The sequence below is a fragment of the Equus przewalskii genome, chromosome 30 (assembly GCF_037783145.1).
Source record: "Equus przewalskii isolate Varuska chromosome 30, EquPr2, whole genome shotgun sequence".
Lineage (NCBI taxonomy): Eukaryota > Metazoa > Chordata > Mammalia > Perissodactyla > Equidae > Equus > Equus przewalskii.
Window position 1 is genome coordinate 5,363,687 of NC_091860.1, and position 22,068 is coordinate 5,385,754.

General features: G+C 36.1%; 1 protein-coding gene across 19 annotated transcripts in view; it reads right to left on the reverse strand.

Annotated features, from left to right (window-relative positions):
- The window catches only part of ZEB1 (zinc finger E-box binding homeobox 1), a 180,567-nt gene that overhangs the window by 147,987 nt on the left and 10,512 nt on the right, over window positions 1–22,068 (reverse strand). The window contains exon 1 of one of the 19 annotated variants that reach the window (XM_070601322.1): window positions 5,286–5,514. The exons of the other annotated variants lie outside the window; for them this stretch is intronic. Coding sequence (XP_070457423.1) covers window positions 5,286–5,382 — 97 coding nt within the window. The 5' untranslated portion in view covers window positions 5,383–5,514. Of the gene's footprint in view, window positions 1–5,285; window positions 5,515–22,068 lie in introns of those variants that run through there. 19 annotated transcript variants of the gene reach the window in all.

A 22,068-nucleotide genomic window follows, 5' to 3' on the forward strand; every position in this document is an offset into this window, starting at 1 on the left:
ATGTGCTTTCATTTATTTTTCTAAAGTAATGCTGGTTTTCTATGACTGGCTTACCTGGTGACCAAAACTCCATAATGACATGACAGGTTGGTGGCACTGGCGATTACTGAGACTAGAATAAACAACAGCTGACTCAAACAGAATCAAACATTTGACTGTAAGTACCATGCTTTTTTCCTTTTTTTTTTTCTTTTTCTGAGGAAGATTGGCCTTGAACTAACATCTGTTGCCAATACTCCTTCTTTCTTTTTTTTCGCTTGAGGAAGATTAGCCCTGAACTAACATCTGTGCCAATCTTCTTCTATTTTTGTATGTGGGTCACTGCTACAGCAGAGCTGACTAGTGGTGTAGGTTCATGTCTGGGATCCGAACAAGGGCTGCCCAAGCGGAGTGCACCAAACTTAACCACTAGGCCACGGGGCCAGCACCCAGTACTATGCTTTTTAAATGAAGAAAATATCCTATCTCTAGCCCTCTCCTTATAAATGACAATTGGACAATTACATATCTCTTCATACTTCTTTCTCTGACTCAGTTTGTTAATTCCTATGGCAAGTTAGATCAGATGATAAATTATATCATAAACAACTTTTGGAAGATGACCTAAGAAGATCGCTTAGGAAAGTCACAAGACTTTTCTGGAAAATGGAAGACAGAGTAGAATGCAAAACTACGATAAATAAAAAAAGTCAGCCAACCTGTTTAAACATTTTTACCAACCAACAGCTCACTATATTGTAAACAGCCTATATAGAGCAACACATAAAAAATTTTTGCATGAGGTAGATGTCTAGATTAGAAGACCTATAGATTATAAGACTATTATATTATTCAGATTGGAACTGTCAAAATGCCTGATAAAACTTTAGAGGAATTATGATTTGTAATTAAAAACATACTTTTAAGTACTATCATCACATATATATATATTAATCAAACATGAAACACATAGGAAAGGGAGGGGAGGGAAGTAACCAAATCTCCAGCACTATGCTGTGTACTTTCAAATAAATCATCTCATTTAACGGCCAAATCATCCATGAGGCTGGCATTACTATGACACAGCTGAGAAAATAACAGCTGATAGCTTTTAAGTGAGTCGAGTGTACAGTCAGCATTCGAATCCTCATGTGCCTAACTATGCCAGTTTGTGAAATGTGGTCAAACATCTACATTCAGCAAAAAATGCTATTTCCCTGTGGTAGTTTGAGTTTCTAAAGATGCTGCAACAATGTATCTCATCCCATTTACTCCTTTACAGTGTGATCTACCCCATCAGGAAGTGAAGCCGCAGTGTTTTCTCTCCCCTTGATCTGGGCTGGTCTTGTGGTTTGTTCTGACTAACAGAATGGGCAGAAGAGACTCTGGGGAGACCAGAATCAGGCCCTAGAAGAGCTGCAGCTTCTGCCTTTGCCTTGGGAGCGTTCCTTCTTGGAGTCCGGCTAACACACCGTGAGGAAGCCCAGGTACCCTCACAGGGAAACACACTTACGAACCAAGGACCCCCGGGCCAGCCCCAGCTGTGCTCCCAGCCGGCAACCTGTGTCCATTGCCAATTACGTGAGTGAGGCCACTTTGGACTGCTGGACTGTCCTGCCTTCCTAGCACCCCAACCTAGGCCACAGGACACAGAAGTCTCACCCAGTCAACCCTCAAAATGATGAGAAATAATAAATTACAGTTGTTTTAAGCCACTAAACCTTAGGGTGGTTTGTTATGCAGCAATTGGTAAGTGAAATATTCACTGTCCTCCTTAGAAATGTATTTCAGCAATACCAGTGTCAGCACTGAAAAGACCAATAAAAACCAAAAATATTTGGTTTCTGTGACTACTGAAAGAGAATTGTGAAAAACCATAGTAAAAGCTAAGTTTTAAGAATTACTAAGGGTTACGCTTGGTTTAGATAAAAAAAAAACATGGTTCAGCACTTAAAACCACAAAGTGTCAAAAACTCACAGTGACTATTTATGGATAAGGTTAATATTGACTGAATCACTAAGTCTTAAAGTAAGAAAATAAGACGGCATCACTTGAAGCTCAAAACAGGCAAATAGGTAACAGCATAGTTTGGTTACAGCAAAAGAGAGCATCTAGATCAGATTTATTAGCCTATATATTATAGATTACTGTCATTTGAAGAATAACACACAGTAAAATACACAACACTAAATTATACTAAACATAATAGTTTACCTCATCTAAAAACTTCTTCAAGGATAAATATTATATTGGTGAAGTATCAGTACGCTGGAGAAGCAGCAAAATATCGACTCATAAATATTCCCAGTTGATAGAAATCTGGATTACAATCTAGTGTCTTACTTTAAATTTGTTACATAAATGTAAAAGTATTGTTACACCATGAAATGTGCTGGATACACACTAATTTCAAGAAATAGTTTTAGATAATCTCTTAAGGAAAGCAGATCCTAATTTATTACAAAAAGTAAGGATGCAGTTGATTTATGAAAGATCATCATCATCTCCAGTGGTGTCATTGTCAAAGAGATTACTGGGCTAGAGAGACAATTGCTTTGATCCAATAAAACACTGAGTCTCATACGACTTAAAGAGCAGAGAGAAAATAATCTGGCATAATTCCTACTTTGGTGCTGTAACAAAAGGTAGAAAAAGTGGAGTTTCACATAAGTATTTAATATAATCTTCATAATTAGAAAAATAAAAAATTCTAATACCATGTAAAGAACAAGAAAAGTTCTCATGTTTAACCACACTAACTCTGACAATATCATTTAACACAGTAAAAACGTTTCTGAAAAACTAGAAGAAATTCAATGATTTTACTCAATTTTAAAACCCAATTTTGTTTTGAGGCAGACATTGTGAAAGATACTATATCCAAAATGAAAAATTGCTTTGCTAAAAGAAATTCCCAAGGCAACTTTACCATAAGGTAAGATCGAACAATTGAAAACGACTAGATGTCTTTTCAGTTGCTACCGGAGAGTATACATTTAAGACAGATTCTTCATTTTCTTAGGTGACCCCAGATACTAATTTAACACTGAGGGTGCAACTATGCCTAAGCTCTTGCACATTCACACAAAGTTACTCTCTGGCTGTAAAGGATCCTTTTAAAAGAGAGAAAGTGAATATAATGGGGGGAAAGAAACTGGAGAAAAAGAAAAAGCCGCTTTTGTGCCATATGAATTATTTATTCAGTTAAGCAGTGAACTCACTATTTCTAACTCTTAACAATCTATTAGGGAACTCCAAATAGTAAACTCAAAGACTAATAAAGTTTAAAAACTATCAGTATTCAGCAAACTTTCAATTTTTTCCTACTTGAAAACATTGTTAACACTGTAAATTATATTTTATACACTTTACATTTCTAATTTATAAATTTTATAAATCAGACCAAAGGTGTCAATTTTTTAAACAAAAAAATCAGCTAATAACTTCCATCACAGGATATTAGGAATAACAAACTATTTTTTGCTATTCTTAATTTAGGAAGCTAATTACAAAAATGCTCATTTACCAACCTTTTTATTATTACTATTATTTGTGTCTGTTTAATAGTTAAATATCTTAAACTGGTCCAAGAAAGCCTTTCTACCCTGGAGATATGGTGCCATTAAGATGGATTTCACATCGGCCTCTGGAAGGTGGCCCTGGCTCTTGACAAGCACAGACAGACCAGAGTCAGGTCTCTCTCACAACCACTAGCGACGTCTGGTCGCCTAAATGATTAATTGAGATGAAGTCTTCTCTGAATGAAGGCAGAGATAAGGTATTTGCTTCTTGAAAAGAGAAATAACCAGGTTTAATCTACGCCCAGGTCACCTTTTCTTACACATTTGAGATGATGCAGAATTTTTGCCTCTTTCTAACCACAACACAATTTAGTCAAAAAATATGAAAATACTTTGCCTTTTGAGTAAATGTCTGAATCTTTAACAAACTCTTTTTTCCTTAGACTGAGTCATGTGTAACCTATAACCCACAGAGAATACAACTTTTTTTGAAAAGTTACGTGTATGACTCCTTATACTTTCACTCTCTATTTAAAACTGTTTGAAAATCCTTAAGTCTCAACAGAAGCTTCTATGTGACATAATTTGACTGGACTCTATTTTCTTCAGATAAAATACCCAAAGAGTAAACCAGATGTCTTGTTCATTTAGCTAGCTTCCTCCCTCCTCTAGGTACCTTTGATTCTCCTTGCTTCAGCCTTCCTTCCAGACAAATCACTTGGTAAGAGATCAGCACTGATCCTCCTTGTTTAAACCCTTTTTCAAACAGAACCAGAATTAGAACTGAGACAGTACCAAGAATTTGCCTAAGTTTATGGTGAGGAAACCGAGGTCCACACAAGTTATGTTATTAACCCAGATATCTACAATTAGCATGTGGCATAGCAGAGACTGCAAGCCACATCTCCAGGGACCATCTGGTGCTGTCTGCTACATGTCCTCATCAACCTCCCAAAAACATCCCGGAATTCACAATGGAGAGTATAAATTGATAAAGCCTTCTGTAAAGTACTTTAGCAATAGGTACCGTGAAGCTTAAAAGGGTTTGCCCAATAATTCTACTCCTAGGACTCAAACCTAGAATAAACTGTCAGACAAGCTTTATATACAAATAATCATGTCATGTATTTATAATATGAAAAAACTGTTTTAATAACATACATCCAATAATAAGAAGAGATGGTATATCCACTAAAAGAACTGTAACAGTGCAATTTGAAGTGTTTACGAGAGTTATATAAAGTACATAGTTTTATAAAAGGGATTGTCCTGTATTAAGTGGTAGGGTGAGTGTGTGGAGGCGGACAAGTTAAACAACTCATGAACGTATGCAAAACGAATGTTTGCAACCAAATGAATCCTTAGCTCTTCATTGAGCAACATTCTATTACATTAAGACTGACAGAAATAAGAGAGGAATCTTATTTTAAAGAAGAGATTATGGGAAAGAGAGAATTATCTTTCTCTAAGAAATATATTTGCTTTAATTTTTTAAAATTGGCATTGCACAATTCCTTTTCTTTTCTTTAGGGGGACTTTATAGGGGATAAAGACCTGCCCTGATAATCACTTTAGAGTGGAAATAAAACGAGTTTCCTAAACCCCAAATAAAACCTCAAGATCCTCCTTATCCAAAGCTGAACTGCATTTACTTAGAAGAATTGGGATAAATACCTTCCAAGTATTTTGAGAATTTTTTTTCCAAGTTCTCTTTCAAAGCACTAAATCTCACTTATCAAAGCTCCAACAATCCTTGACACTTAGAGAGGCCTTTCAAAACTCACACTCTGGGGCTGGCCAGCCCGGTGGCGCAGCAGCTAAGTGCACGCATTCTGCTTCAGTGGTCCTGGGTTTGCCGGTTCGGATCCCGGGTGTGGACATGGCACTGCTTGGCAAGCCATGCTGTGGTAGGCATCCCACGTACAAAGTAGAGGAAGATGGACATGGATGTTACCTCAGGGCCAGTCTTCCTCAGCAAAAAGAGGAAGGTTGGTAGCACATGTTAGTTCAGGGCTGATCTTCCTCAAAAAAAAAAAAAAAAGAAAAACTCACACTCTTAAAAATCTGAATCTTGTCTAATCTCAACCCCAAAGAAAAGGCTGAATTAGCAGAAGTATTGTCTGAGGATGGAAAGATATTTTGTGCATCTATCATAAACAGGCATGCAGAAAAATAGGCAAAGGATATGCATACTATTTAAGACTCAAAGGTCTGATAACATTTATTTATTCTGCAATCTACAGAGAAAGATGTGACCATTGGCATCACTGAGCATGTACAGTTATCCCTCTAAGACAGAAATAGGTCTTATGTGTAAGTTGACAAGATTTACTGAGCTCCCTTTACACAATAAAGAATAACCAGATAAAAAGACAGTGATAAAAACATTTTTTTTCTAACGGGATTTTTTCTATTTTAGTTACTATTTCAGTACTCTCCTCAACAAGTGGTCTGTTCTTGACTTATACAGACATAATAGAGAAGAACATTAGAACGTTTTACCCACCTCAAAAAGAGAAAAGAAAATGGATATACAGAAGTTCAATTTATTTATTTTTGCCAAAAGAAATATTATTACTTCCAAACCCATAAAATTTAAGTAAATTGTTAAGGGTAACTGATAAAACATCTCAGAAAAGGTATTGCTCATTCAAATTTAAGTACTAAACTCACATCGTTCTACCTTTATTTTGGGTCTAAGGTTTCTGTATGGCAACAACTCTCATATGCTTCTGCTGCTAAGTCTCTGCTATTAAGTCTTCTTGAAAAACAACTACCCAGGTCCTAGAAATAAGCCTGAACTATTTGAAATACCCAAGTGAGCAAGAAATGTCCCATAATTCGTGTTTGTAGGAAGGTCAGAGACTTCCACAAGTCACTGAACAAAGTCTTTCTTCTGAAATAAGGTGGCTGAACTACAGGGAACAAACTGCAAAGGTAACTAGTAGTTCTTCTGTCACAGGGTCCCCTACAACTTTCCCATATGTTAACAACTCCTGACTGCTTGCAGCTTCTCAGGCACTACACCCAGTAAGGACACAGTAGCTTCTGCTTCTAAGTCACATGAGCCTAAGCATATTCCTAATTTTCAAACTGATTACCAGAACATAAATCAGAAAGTTGAAATAAATAAGATTCAAGAATTTTCAGTTTTCATTATTGTAAAATTAAAATACTATTTAAATATTAAATAAGTATATTTAAGTATGTTATACTTAAGAGTTGATAAATTGGCAAAATTACCAGATTTACAAAAATTTACACAGAAAAACACACAAATGATCTCTTGATATATACTATACACACACTTGAACACATGAAAAACTTCTTATCATATTAACTACTGTGAGGCAATATAATCCAGTTTATTGATAAAGGAAAAGTGACATACTTCCAATATACTGCCTTGATTTAATTTGTCAGTTTACGTGCCTATTAAATCACAGAGGTACTTGGATCAAATGGGAAGCACAAACACCAACCAGCAACCCACCTAGCCTGTTTTACGTTAACATATGGAAACCAGCGGGCCAGTGAGGCTGCAAGGAAGAGCGTGGAGAAGACAGCAAGTCCACCTACAGGCTTTCTCTTCAGAAGGAACTGTCATCACCCCATCCCCCAACAAACCTCGATTATAGAAAAAGATAAATGCGGAGATTTCACCAACCTGACCCCAAGCTTTGTTCTCCTCCTCAAGGCACATTCAGTAAAAAGATCTAAACGCACATCTGATTTGACAAGCATTTAGGTTTACAAAGAAGGCGGTGAAAGTGAAGTCATACTTGGGGCACTCACGGGTTCTGTGTCAAAGGTCATGTAGCAGTATTTCAGCTGCCACTTGCTAAGATCTAAAGCGGGCAGAGCAGAGAGACCCACAAAATCATAGTACAGATCTCTAAAAGGCACCTTTGGAAATCATCTCCTCCAACCTTTTAATTATATAAACATGTATGATTAACTTTGAATTTCCTGAGAGGGATTCATAGGGTGATACTCATTTGTGGGAAAGACACACACACACACAAACAAAAGGATAAGTGGGCATAATTACACAACCACAAAATGAAAAATTCCATAAATCAAAAGCTATGCTTTCAATTGATATGATAAATAATGAAATTTTAGGTTTAACACAATCTTATAATAAATTACTTGATTTTTACATTTTTTCTGAAGGGAAATATTCAGGACAGAAATTACAATGCTATCAAAATATCTGAAAAGAAATTAGAACATTTTAAATCAAATAAAATATCAGATTAAATAATCCTCTAAAAATGAACCAGGATTGATTGCTTAGGTTACTGAAACATTCTAAAAATTCAACTTAAAATGTTAACTATAATTTAGGGCTAAAATGAGCTTTACTTTTTTCTGTGACACAATGTAATGCAGAAATAAAGCTCTCAAAAGCATCTTGAAACAAAAGCATTCAAAAAGAGACTTGGGGGGGAGGACAGATAAACAGGTCAGCCAGGGAACCAGGAACACATGGCAACACAGGGCAGCGGCTGAAGGCTTCAAAGAGCAAGTGTGTTTCCTTCTTATCATCCTTGGGATGTGTACTCAACAGCTACCAAACAAAATAGGTGAGCTGTGCTGCTACAAACAAAACTTTTTCCCTACTGCTATATAAAAAAAAGGAGGTAGATTTTTTTGCAGGGGAGAAGCGTAACATTTAAGAATTTATACCTTAAGTACAGCTGGAATATCAGGCAAAATTTAAAATTCTTGCATTTATATTGAGTACTTTTGAAGCTTTCCAACAAGACTATCCATATCCAGGACGGAAAAAGAAATCATGTTCAGCAAACCCAGTTTATTCCTGTCTTTTCAGCAAACCAGATCTAACCTCAACCTTTGTTAAAAAGCTGGGACTTAAAGAAAGAAAATGACATTCATCCAGTCCACTCCCTATCGTTCCTCATCTATACATCTCCACATCATAGCTCATTTATTGAGGACCGCATCATAATCTTCCCCTCTATCCAAACTTCTATTATGATCTTAGAATCTGTCAATATCTGTCAATATCTACACCGATGCCCACAGAGCTTCAACAATGAAAATCCTCATCTCCATTCCATTCCTAAGATTTGACCCTCGGTCATCGCCCAGAACAACTCCACCTTAAAAAATTGTAAACTGTAACATTTTACTCTCTGACCATACCTCCTCCTCTTCTGTGTCTCACACCTTCGTTTCTACCACACTTCATGGAGATCTGCAGTCTTAGAGTCCCTCAATTTTTCATCAGCTCCCTCTCCTGGGCTCACTTCCTTCCCTACTAGCTCTGCCACTAAATAGCATAAATTTCTTAATCTCTCCTTGCCCAGTGTCCACACCTGTAAACTGGGAATAATAATACCTACTTCATATTCACTTCATATTCACTTTACTCAACAAGTATTTGAGCCCATTATACATGTCAGGCACCGAAAATACAACAGACAACAAACATACTTCCCTGCCCTCATGGAATTTACATTCTAGAATCTTCTGTAATCTTCCGCCATTGTTATGAGGATTAAATGAGTTAATAGACATAAAGAATAATGCACAGCATATAACATGCAACATTTGCCACAGCTGATCATCTAAACTGCTCTAACTTCAACACATTAGTTTCCCTAAACTCATAACTTTTCACTGGCCCAGCCTGGTAAAACCTCAAGCCTAGATTAATGCTACATTCTGATCTCCATCACTCACTTAGGCTAGAGAGGACATCTAAGGAAATCACAACCATATTGATTTGTTCCATCGAAAATGTGTAGCTTCCAGTCTCAGTAGGATACACAGGTCAGCTCACTGATTATTTCATTTGTTCTTGGTTAGTTCCTTCTCAACTTTGTAGGCCTTCTTTTTTCTCTTCTTGACTCTGAAACACTGATGCTCCCCAAGATCCTGTCTTCTGCCCTCTTTTTTTTTCTCCTCAGCCCACATACACTCCCTATATGGTCCTGTGGTTTCAATCACCTCTTTACATACTGATTTTTCCAGCCCAGGAGCCCCAGTCACATCCCACAGCATCAGATTCAAAAAGTCAATTGCCTTGTTAGACACCCCCGACTGGTTATTTTACTACCATCTCCAACTTAAAATATCCAAAACTGACTTCCTTAGCTTCTACATTGATCCTTACTCATGTATTCTGCTCACGTATCCTGTTTGATGTCATCACCATCTATGCAGTCGCCCCAGCTAGAAACTGTGGAGTTAAACTTGTTTTCTTCTCCCCCCGGCCATTTCCAAGCATCAAGTCCTACTGAATTTCTCATTTACCAACAACAAATGCTGAGTCTGAACTCTGTTCCCTCTTCTCCATTTCTATTAACACAGCCCGAGTTTAGGCCTTCATCAGCTCTCATTAGGCCAACTACTTCCCAAATGGTCTCCCTGCCTCCAAACTTTTTCTGTTCAAATTTCTCATCCACAACAGCTACCAAAGTAACTTATTAAACTTAACTATAATCAAATCAGGCCCCTGCTTAAAACTCTTCAATGGCTTCCCAAAGCACAGAATAAGAGATGAAGTTTGAGCTCCTAAAAACAGCATAAAAAACTTTCCATGATCTGGTTCTATACCTCTCCATCACTCTCCATCCCTTATTCACACTCCTACCAATACACATCTGCTTGTACTTCCAGAACGCGTCATGGTGTTTCTAACCAATGTGCCTGTGCCTGTTCTCCCCAGGATGGTCCTCTGTCCCCATTCTCTTCTGTCCCCCTCACCTCAATTCTCTCACATACACACACACACACACACGGTCCTCTGCTCCCACTCTCCTCTGTCCCCCTCACCTCAATTCTCATATACACATACACACACACACACACTCTCTCTCTCTCTCTCTGATCCTTTAATATTCAGTTCAGACATTATCTCTTTCTGTAATGCTTTCTTTGGCCATTCTTTCCATTTCTCCATATTATAGTGACTGTATTACAAGTATCTTTTTTTGTGACTCCATCCATCATCTGACTGCGAGCTCTGTAAGCGCAGAACCGCAGCTTTATCCATCAATGTATCCCTTGCAATTAGCACCGTGCCTGCAACACAGTGGGCAATCATTAAATGTTTGTTACATTATACTATCTCATCTCATACCAAGAATAGCAGGTAAACCATCAAGTACCAAGCTGTAAAATTATATAAAACTGAAAATGAAAAGCTAGGTGACTTATTTTTCTTTTCTGAATATCAAGTGCTATTACTAAAATGTTATCAATGGGTCTTAAAGATTAGCTGCAGCTCCATTCAACAAAAACCAGACTGAAATTGCTGTAGTTTATCCTCCAACTGGTTTCAAGTCTGTACCAAAAGTGTAAGTTAATAATTTATAGAATGTATCCCTAAGTGTTTTGACATCTGAAAGAAAGATATGCTGTGCCAAAAGCAGGATGTGCTTGGTAGGGGAAGGGAGTAACAACATGGAGACTTGAAGCCAGAGATTAAATAATATAATCATCCAAGAGGACTCATTTGACCCAATTATTAAAGGGAAAAAACTTCATGCAAATTCCTATGGTCCTTAAATTAACATATACAAATAAATTATGGAGTAACTTAGCCCTTTTGCATTAATTTAAAAGACATAATCAAGAAATATTTCTCACTTTCTGGGAAACATTTTATGAAGGTTATATCCCAAAATCTGATGGGGTATAATTTACTTTCCTGTGCTGTGTTGCAACGGATTAATCTAAAATACTATAAAATACCATATATTACTATGATCTAGTCTCCCCAGTAGAGAAGTGAGCAAAACAAATACCAGATGTGGATGAGACACTGTCATAATTACCCAGAATTCTTTGTGAACATCCCAAATTATCTGATGGTCAGAGCTATAAATTGCTGTACGTGGTCTTATATGTGGTCTTAAAAATTAAATGTCCTTATTCCACTGCAAGGGCTTTCCTTCTTATTTAGAAGTAAGTCACTGCTTACCATATGCTACATATGTGCTTAATCTTACAATAAAAACAGGCCACTCAAGTAACTTAAGTAGGAAATATTGTCTTTTTGAAGAATCTCTGAACGTGAATTTAGGGTATATACACAGCTTCAACTCTAAAGGAAAAACCAATAACAGTCATGTGTTTTGCCTGATAAAACCATGTGTCACTGAAAATTAAGCTATTTGAAGTAGCTAACAAAAAGCAACACAAAGGAAAGCTGCAATTCTTAGAGACAACGTCCATCATGAGCACAGAGCTACAGGATGAGGCGGCTGAGGAAGCGCTACAGTAAAGGCTCTAAATGGGAACTGGGTCTAGGGTTGACTCATGGGAAGACTTTCATGCAGTTAAAAAACTTCTGATTTTATACGGAAATTTCTGGAAGCCAACATCAAATTCTCAAGAGTGTGACCCTCAATGGGTAAAGAACCATTGCTCTAAAGAATCTGTCTGCAACTCAGCCCCGTGGCCATAGTGGTTAAGTTCACTTGCTCTGCCTTGCAGCAGGGGGTTCCCAGGTTTGGATCCTGGGTGTATACCTAGGCACCACTCATCGAGCCATGCTGTGGTGGCATCCCATATACAAAATGGAGGAAGACTGGCACAGGAGGAAGACTGGTAACAGATGTAAGCTAAGGAACAAGCTTCCTCACCAAAAAAAAAAAAAAAAAAAATTTTATCTGCTTCTTCTCTCTTTAATCCTGGTGCCTCACTTTCAAATATTACTACTAGCATCTTCACCAATCACAATTACCCCATATTCTCTAGTCACAGTCTATTTTACTATAAGAATTTCCCAAAAGTAAAATGTCAACATCCCCAAATCAAATACTGCTTTCCCTAGTTGATACAAGCTATGTTAAACTTTTTGATTTTAAATTATAACTCCATCAACTCATCTTCAGAAGAAGAAAGGTCACTATCACATTTATGCATATGATCATATCTGCAACTAGATGAACAGGTACTTTCATCTATCTACTTTTCTCATGTCATGAATGTATGGAGACAAATTTCACTCAGTAAATTTAAGCAATGTCTAGAAAGACATTATTTACTAATACTACCTTTTACATTCTTAGAAAAAAGAAAGGGATTTATATAATCATTTCATCATAGTCTGACAATATGCTGGCAACCTTCCAAAATAGTACCCTATTTATTAAAGAATATTGAAAAAGATGGCATATTCCCCGTGGAGATTTACTTCACATTGTCTTTATAGCTTAGTAGTTAAATGCACAGTATGGAGCCAGGCTAATTAAGTTTGAATACAGGCTCCACTTACAGCTATGTGACCTTAGGCAACCACCTCTCTGTGCCTCAGTTTCCTTACCAATAAAATGAGGGTAACAATATCTTCCTCATAGGTTTTAATGAAGATTACATGAGTTAATATTTTTTAAATGCTTAGAATAGTGCTTGACGCATAAACACTACTGTTTGCTAAATAAATAAAACAAAACGGTAATATCCTGAAAGAAAATGTTACATCCACATATACAACTGTAAGAATAAAAGACATCATATATGTTTTAAGTTAGAAAAAATAAGGTAAGACAGTGCCTTTCTCAAACTTCTTAAAATATGGTCAATAAACAGAAAACATATGAAAGTAGAAAAACGTGTAAATTTAGTGCTTAGAAAAATGTGAAAGAATTAACATCATCTGTACCCCTTGAAATAAATGAATAAATTTGGAGTATCTCACAACCAGGGGTAGAAATTATTATGCTCCATTAAATACAAAGATAGTATTAAAAAACTAAGGATATCCAAAGAAAACTGACTATGTTTGAGAATTCGCAAAGATTAAATATACATACATAGGAAATACATAGCAAATACTGCACTCTCCCCAAAATGATTCACTTTTCTTTTTCCAGTTACTATTTTCAACAGCATATTGATTATTAGTAACTGTCATTAGTTATCAGTAATTATTAATATTAAATATGAAATAAATAATTCTATAAAATAAATTTAAGGTATAAAGAATAAATATTTGAATACTCACTATCCAGTATTTTTTAAAAAAGAGAAAACTTTACCCATACCTCTTACACCTACTATGTGTCTCTCCCCAAACTCATGTTTTATTCATTCATCCTTAAATCTTCTATTTGCCATTCCCTTTAGAGTTGTACTATATTTTGTATCCCTAAACAATGTATTACTTCATTTTGTATGTTCTTGAATTTTATATAAATGGAACCATGCTGTATATTCTTCTGCGATTTGTTTTGTTCCAACATTGTATTCCTGACATGATCCCAGTTGTTGAGCATAGGTATAATTCATTCATTTTCAGCACTGTAGAGCATTCCCCTGTAAGAATATACCTCTGGTCATCCCTACTGTTGACAGATATTTGAGATTTTTGTAGTTGTCATGTTATTATGAACAGTACTGTATAGACAGCTATATACATCACCTGATATCTCTGTATACAGGCTTCTCTAAGACACATTTAGGAATGGAGATATTGGATCATAGTGTATGTGCATCTTCAACTTTATTTACTGATGACAAATTATTTTCTAGTGGACATGTCAATTAACATTGCCACCAGCACTGACTAAGTGCTCCAGCTACTCCATATTCACACAAACAGCAACACCATTTGGCTCTTAATTTTTGAAATCTAGGAGGTGCAAAATGTCTTCTCATTGTGGTTTTAATACGCATTTCCCTGATTACTCATGAGGCTGAATATCTTATATTACGCTTATTGGCCAAAAAATTTTATTCTTTTATGAAGAGCATATTCAAGATCTTTGCCCAGTTTTCTGTTGTTTGTCTTTATTTCACTGTGTGGCAGATCTTTATACGTGCTGAATACTAATCCCCACTGTCTTTATGGTATCTACTGGCAAAAAGAAATTATTAATTTTGATATAGTCATATTTGCCAATCTGTTGCTCTATGTTTTATGTATTTTTATCTTATTTAGTCATGAAAACATTCTACTCTATTTCTTTAGAAATTGTTATAGTTTTACCTTAACTATACCCTTCCCTTACCTGTAGATTCAGATCTATAATCCAGCCTGATTTCTCTAAATAACATGAGGTAGTGGTTCAACTCAATTTTTTCCATTTAATTAACCAACTACCCTAACTACTGAAAGAGGCATCCTGTCTCCACTAACTGGCAATCCTACTGCCACTATAGATCAAGTTTCCTTAATGACTATCTTGCTATTATCCCTTGGATGCTTTGTAGAACTTGCTAGCAATCTGTGTGGAGCTGTTAGTTTTCTTTGTGAGAATATTTTTCCTTTATATTTTAAGACTAATCAATTATCCATTCTTTCTCAAACCAATAAGAGCTGTATTTTTCTAGGACTTTGTTCATTTGATGTAAGCTTTCAACTATATTAGCATAAAGATAACCATTCCTGAAACATGTGTAGTAACATCCCCTTTTTCATTCCAGATACTGCTTTGTGACTTCTCTTTTCCCTTGATTAATCTTGTCAGCAGTTTTCAATTTTATTAATCTTTTTAAATAATATATTCTTAGCTGTATTGTTTCCTCTCTGATTTACCTTTGTTTTATATTTCATTAATTTATTTTTATTTCCTTTTTACTTTAATTGGTGGAGCATTCTTTTATTTTTATTTTAATTCTTAAGAATGCAATTATTATTTTTCAGCATTTATTCCCGTAATGTAAGTATTAAGGTCTATAAATTTCCATAAAGTATCACTTTAGCTATATCACACAAGTTCCAATTTACAGTATTTTATTGTTAAATTATAAATATTTTCTCATATACCTTACAAGTTTTCCTCTGACCCACAAATTATTTGTAAATAATACATCTTAATTTCCAAACATATAGGGAAATTATGGTATTGCTTAGAGTTAATGACACTGTAAACAGAGAATGTAACATGATACCAGTCCACTGAAATTTGTTAGAGCTGGCTGTATCAGACCAGAATGTTACCGAATTTTGTAAATGTTCCTTGTGTGCTTTAAAAGAATTTTTTAAAGAATTTTTAAAAGAATTCTGAGATGTAGTGTTCCATAACTGTCCAGTACAGCAAGCTTGTAAATGCTGTTACTAAAATCTTCTATATTTTTGTTGATTTTTCTCTGCTTGCAGCAACATTTATTAGGAAAGATTATTTTAAATAACTCACAATGCTGATAGATTTGCCTATTTCTTCTGTGGTCTTATCTATTTTCTGAATACTATATTTTGAAAGTATATTATCAAGTACATACCAATTTAAAATTATCATTCCTTCTACTATTTTATCATTATTTAGTGACCCTCACTCTTTAGGATAGTTTCCCCCCCCCAAAGTCAACTTTACATGATGTCAATATAGCCACACAACACAATCTTTCTTTAGTAAGTATTATCAGGCATATCTTTTTTCACTCTTTTTATTTTCAAGTTTTCTATATCTTTTTAAAGCTATATTTCTTGTAAAGAGCATGTAACTAGATTTTATTATTTTATCCAATCTGACAGCTTCTGTTAACTGGGGCATTTTGTCAATTTATATACACTGTAATTACTAATATAGCTGCATTTATCACTACTATCTTATTTTGTGCTTTCTACTAGTCATCTATTTTCTATGTTTTTCTTCTCTTTCCTTGTCTGTTTTTTTTTTTTTGAGGAAGATTGGCCCTGAGCTAACAATCTGTGCCCATCTTCCTCTACTTTATCTGTGGGACACCTGCCATAGCATGGCCTCAGAAGCAGTGCATAGGTCGGCACTTGTGATCCGAACTGGTGAACCCCAGGCCGCCCAAGCAGAGCGCACAAATTTAACCACTACAACACCAGGCCAGCCCCCTTCCTTGTGTTTTATTTAGATTATTTTTTCTCATTCTATTTCCCTCTCTAGTAGTTTGGAAGATATACACACTATTTCTAGATTTTTATTCCTTATCTCAGAAATTTTAACATGAATACATAACTTACCAAAGTCTATAGGTAATCAATAATTTTACCCTCCTTCTAAGCTTTGTACAGTGTTTGTCTGTACCTACCTATATTTACCATTTCCTGTGTTCTTATCCTTCTTACATCTTAGATCTTCCATCTGCAACCGCTTTCCTCATCTGTGAGACTATGGTGACCAGAAACTCAGAGAACATAATAGTGGAAGTAGGACCACTACTGTTACCTGACTGCTGACTCAACCAAACACAGTAAGGACAAAGGGCAATCCCCAGGCTCTTTACAACTCAGGTGAACATGAGCAAGATGGGGGTTAGTGTGGCTGTGAAACCTTCAAACAGCTAACACCTTGCCTCTGTCCCCATATGCTGAATCATATATTCAAAGTCAAAGAATGGATTGTCAGATCTGCCTTACAGCCCTAAACTATTTTTTAAGTTGGTACAGTAAAACCGCATACCTATCTATTATGGAAAAAAAAAGATGAGGATGCACCCCATCAAAAAATTAATCTAACATGATAAAAGTTAAAAGTCTATAGCATTTTATAAAAATTAAGTTTTACCGTTGTCATATGTGGTACATAAGGCAAGTTAAGCTTTTAATAAGGTATAAATGAATACTAGTAAAATGAGGTTAGTTAAGTTTTGAAGTTTTGATTAAAAAACAAACAGCATATAACACAAACAGCACAAAAGCCCCTTAATTAACATATAAATTAGGTCACGTGAAATATTTAGAAATCTGATATACAAATAAGGCTATTTTTTTACATAAGAATCATTAACTTAGCAGTTGAAACATGATAAAGTGTGTTTCCCCAGCACTTGGTCTAAAAAAGGCAATAGTTTTAATCTATCTTGTAGCATACAGCGTAACTTTCAAAAAAAGCTTGAATTTTTTTTGTTCGATAAGAAACACATATACCAGGCCTACAGCTATTTTGAATGAGGAACATTCAGGTAAATAAAGTTTTATTTTATTTAGAAGCTGAAAGTTTTAGAGATGCCTAGTTCTTTCAATGTAGACAATAAAATAGCCAGCTCACTTATTAGCCTCATTTATCACAGGCAAGCAGGGACTGGATCAGGCCAGCTGAAAGAATGGCAAGGACCATCTAATTGTACTTTATGAAATATCGCTGGTAGAGAACTGCTATCAAAGCACACATGACAGGTTCACAAGATGGAGCTCTACACAGAACCATTAATAAGTGCCAGAAACAATCTGGAAAATTATCTAGTAGCAATAAACACAGAGGATTTTACACCTTTGGAGAACCATAATTAATGGCAGTAAAACCATTACTCCATAGGACTATAAGTCCAAAACACATTTGTATGGGTTGTGATTTATTGATTTGAAGAAAAAATAAAAATACAGTTTCTCATGATAGTGCAGAGCTCAGAAATACACAGCCAACTTGATGCATAGATTTTAGCAACCAACTCTAACCAAGGGCACTTCTCCTTCTAGTAAAGTAAGCCGTTTACTGACATTGATGATGATAGCAGAAGCAGTAGTCGTGACAGCACCATTTTAGAGCAATTATTATGTTAATCTACCAGCATTAGAGTTTATATGAGCTAAAACTCAGGAAAGCAGGACAAATCAGCTTTTACTTTTATAGCTTTTCCCACTACTAGTAAAGCAAGCATACATATTCTTGAATTTTTAATCATTTAACATTTAATATGTAAAGAAGATAAAATGATGAATGACATAAATATGTCACTACCTGCTGCAAGACCTTTGCTAATTCTCCACTACTTCCAAGATAAAATCCAAACATGGCAATATAAATTGTTTTTCATTTGCTTCCTACCTAATTCTCCAGCCTCAACTCTAGCCATTCCTCCACTCACCCTACAGAGTTGCACCAAACGTGACCTGGAGGTCCCACAACGTGTGTATGCATGTCTCATGCTTTTCACACGCAACTCCCCTGTCTGGCATATTATTTTCCACATCTTTACTAAGATAACCCACACAAATCCTTTAAGACTTGGCCACAACCTCTATATATGTAGGACAGAATATCACATCAGTTACCTAACTATATTCTAAAGGTTTGTTTTCCTATTTTTTCTTCCCTACTATTCTATAAGCTCTTTAGGGCAAGATGCTAACTAAATCTTTCATCTTCAGAGTCTCATCGCCTAGTACACAGTAATCCATCATAGTCATTCTACAGATGAACAAACTTAGACCCAAATAAATGGAATTATTTCCCCAATTTCATAGGCCAGTTAAAGGCAGGTTTAATATTAGAATCTAAGACTTCTATCTCCCAGATCAATGAATGCTCTTTCTATAAATGCATCTAAGGATAGCAGATCAGAAGGAATTAGGCATCAGTATCTAGAATGTTCAAGCCAGACACAGAGCTAAATGGAGTATAAAAAAGTGAGACCTATAAAAACAAAAATAAGACAAGTTAGTTATAATAGATTTTAAAGGAACAGGTGATAAAAAGAAACAGAAAAGTCAGATAGAAAAATACCATCTTAAAAATAAGAATGACATGGGAGTTAGTCCAGTGACACATACAATTTTTAGGACGTGAAAAAGATAAATTAAGTAAATAAATGTATATGAAATCAACTTCAAAGTAACTAAACCCTTTTTCTTTAGCCATAACAAAATGAGAGCGGTAAAGTATGTAGGTAAAAATCAACAAGATGAAGCATTAACCAAGGTGACTGGCATAACACTAATTTATGCCAAGGTAAGAGGAGAGTGCTTTATTTGATGTAAGTTACCTTATATGGGGAAAAGTTAAAGGAAGTAATATTTTAACTTAAAAAATCACCAATCTAAGAAACACGAACTGAAAAAACTCTCAATTTACAAATAATATATAACCAACTCAGATGTATATGCTTTTAAATATTCATGAAGTATAAGGAAACAAAGCCTAAGTACATCTTACTAAGTCTTTCAAATAACCTCCGTGGCAGAGGGAAGCAGAGCAGCAAAATTCTTCTCTCAGGATTAATCATTCATTCAGTTAAGGACTGAATACCCACTATGTGCCAGGGGTGCTGAGAAGCAATAAAGGGCAGTGGCTAGGAGCACAGATCTCAAGCCAGACTAAATGGATTCAAATTCCTGTTCTACTGCTTATAAGCTGTGCGACCTTGGGTAAATTACTTAATCTCTCTTTGCCTGTTTCCTCATCTGTAAAAAGGGTCTAAAAACAGTAACAGGATTATTGTGAGAATCAAATGAGCTAATAAATGTAAAGCATTTAGAAAAGTACGTGGCATACAGTAAGTAACAGAAACTCAGTAGGTGCTACAAGTGCCGTGCTATTACTACAACAACTACCACCACCTACTGGCGTACCAAGATGAGTAGGACAGTCTCCGTTCTGAAGGAAACCATTGTCAGGTAGGGAAGATAACATACGAACAAACATACAGGAGAACAAGCACAACAGAACAGAAAAGACAAATTCACAGGTGTAACAGAAGAGAAGATAATTACTCTCTCTGACAAATAGGAAAGGGATTAGGGAAAGCATTTTGGAAAAAGAAATATCTGAGATGAATTCTTGTCCGCCTTTGAAAATATACCAGAAAGTATAGAGTAGCAGGAAAGGAAGCATATTTCAGGTACAGGGAACAAAAGTATATTCAAAGGTATGGGGGGAAAGCAGTTTGCAGCGACAGGAACGCATAGGCAGCAGGCAGGAGGTGAAGGGTGGCCAGCACTACGGTGGAAGAAGGAGCAAGTGCAGGATCATGCATCCGGGCCTGTATGTCATGCTGGGGATCCTGGTCTTATGCAGTAAAGTTTAACTTATCCAGTAAATTTTTTAAAATCCAGGGAAGAATTTAATCGGCAGAATAACTGAATCAGACTTGTGTGTGTGTGTGTGTGTGTGTAAGACTGTCAGTGAGCTCACATGTGTGCCAATCTTCCTACACTTTATGTGGGATGCCACCACAGCGTGGCCTGATGAGCAGTGCTGGGTCCATGCCTGGAACACAAATCCGCGAACCCCGGGCCGCTGAAACGGAGTGCGTGAACTTAACCACCATGCCACGGGGCCGGCCCAGACTCTGTCTTACAAAGATAATTTTGGCAGCAGTCTGCATGATAGAGAAGAGTGAGGAGAAACAACAGGCTAGTGTAAGAGTCTGAGTGAAAAAGGAGGATCCTAAGGCAACAGGAATAGAAATGAAGAGGAAAAGTCTGATTTGACAGATACTCAGGATATAGAATTGACAGATTTGGGGATCATCAGGTTATGAGAGGGGAAGTTAACCCTAGGTTTTAACTTGGGAGTGTAAGACATTGGTGGTGGCACTAACAAGATCGCAAACACAGAAGCAACACCTAGGTGGGAAATGGAAGTAGTTCAACCTTAGACACCTGAAGTTTGAGAATCCTGTGCAATATATAGGTGGAGAAGTTGCACAGAGAACTGCATCTACATATTAGGAGCTCAGTCTAGTTCTGGGCAAGAGGCAAAAATTTTGAAAACATCAGCATAAGGTGAGAACTAAAACTAAGAGAGTTGGGTTGAGTCAGACTTCTAGACAGAGCATACTGAGTGGGAAGAGAAGCAGCCCTGGGTAATGCCAAAGAGAAAGAGGCTCTACAAAAGAAGAATGGGAACAGATGAGAAAATAAGAAAACAGTAATAATATGTAACCTAAGGAAGCAAACTTGTCCAGGAGATTCAACAATATCAAATACAGGGAAGCCAAATCGGCTAAAACCTAAGAAAGGTTCATGGGAATTGGAGGTCACTGGAGACCTTTATCACTGCAGCTTCAGCTGAACAGCAGGGTGGAATCCTCATGCGAGGAAGAGTCAGCTAAAGAAATTTTCATATCAAAAGGATAAAATTATGTCCTTTAATGAACTCAAGATAAATGGTAGGTTTAAGCAAATTCCCCATGTAAAGATAAAACCTATGGAAAGTGAAAAAGAATTGGTATAGTGCTAAACTCATTAAAACCAGGTAGGAAATAAGAGACCATAAGAATAACATCCATATTCTGCTTAACTCTGGCCGCTCTTTGGGTCTCTTTCTCTGAAACTTTAGCCTTACTGAAGTATGTCTCTGTGAATTAAAAATGTGTCAAGGACATGGAAAATTTTGAAAACATTGACTAGGCACAATGCAATTGCTCTCAGTTAAAAAATGTATGAAACTAGGAAAGTATGATTTGTGTTCCTTTACAATCTTGAGGTTTGGTTCATAACTGGGTCCTAAAAAATATTTTTTAAAAACTCAAATAGAAATCCTCATACTGAATTTTGATGAGTAGGATCAAGTTTTTGTCTCTTGCAAACTACTCAAGGCTACCTCAGCAGGCTTGCAGACGATCAAAACAGAGTACAGAAAAAAATTAACCTGAAATGCATCATAGACCTAAATGTTAAAGCTATAAACTTCTAAAAAAATTCCCATAGACGCAAATCTTCTTGGAGTGGGCAAAGATTTCTTACAACACAAAAAGCACAAAGCCTAAAAGAATAAAATTATAAATTAGACATCATCAAAATTGAAAACTTTTGCACTTCAAAGCTATCATTAAGAAACGTAAAAGACAAGCCAGAGAAAGGGAGAAAAACATTTCAATATCTATATCCAACAAAGAACTTGGATCCAGCACATATAAAGAACTCTTACAACTCAAAAATAAAAAGACAAG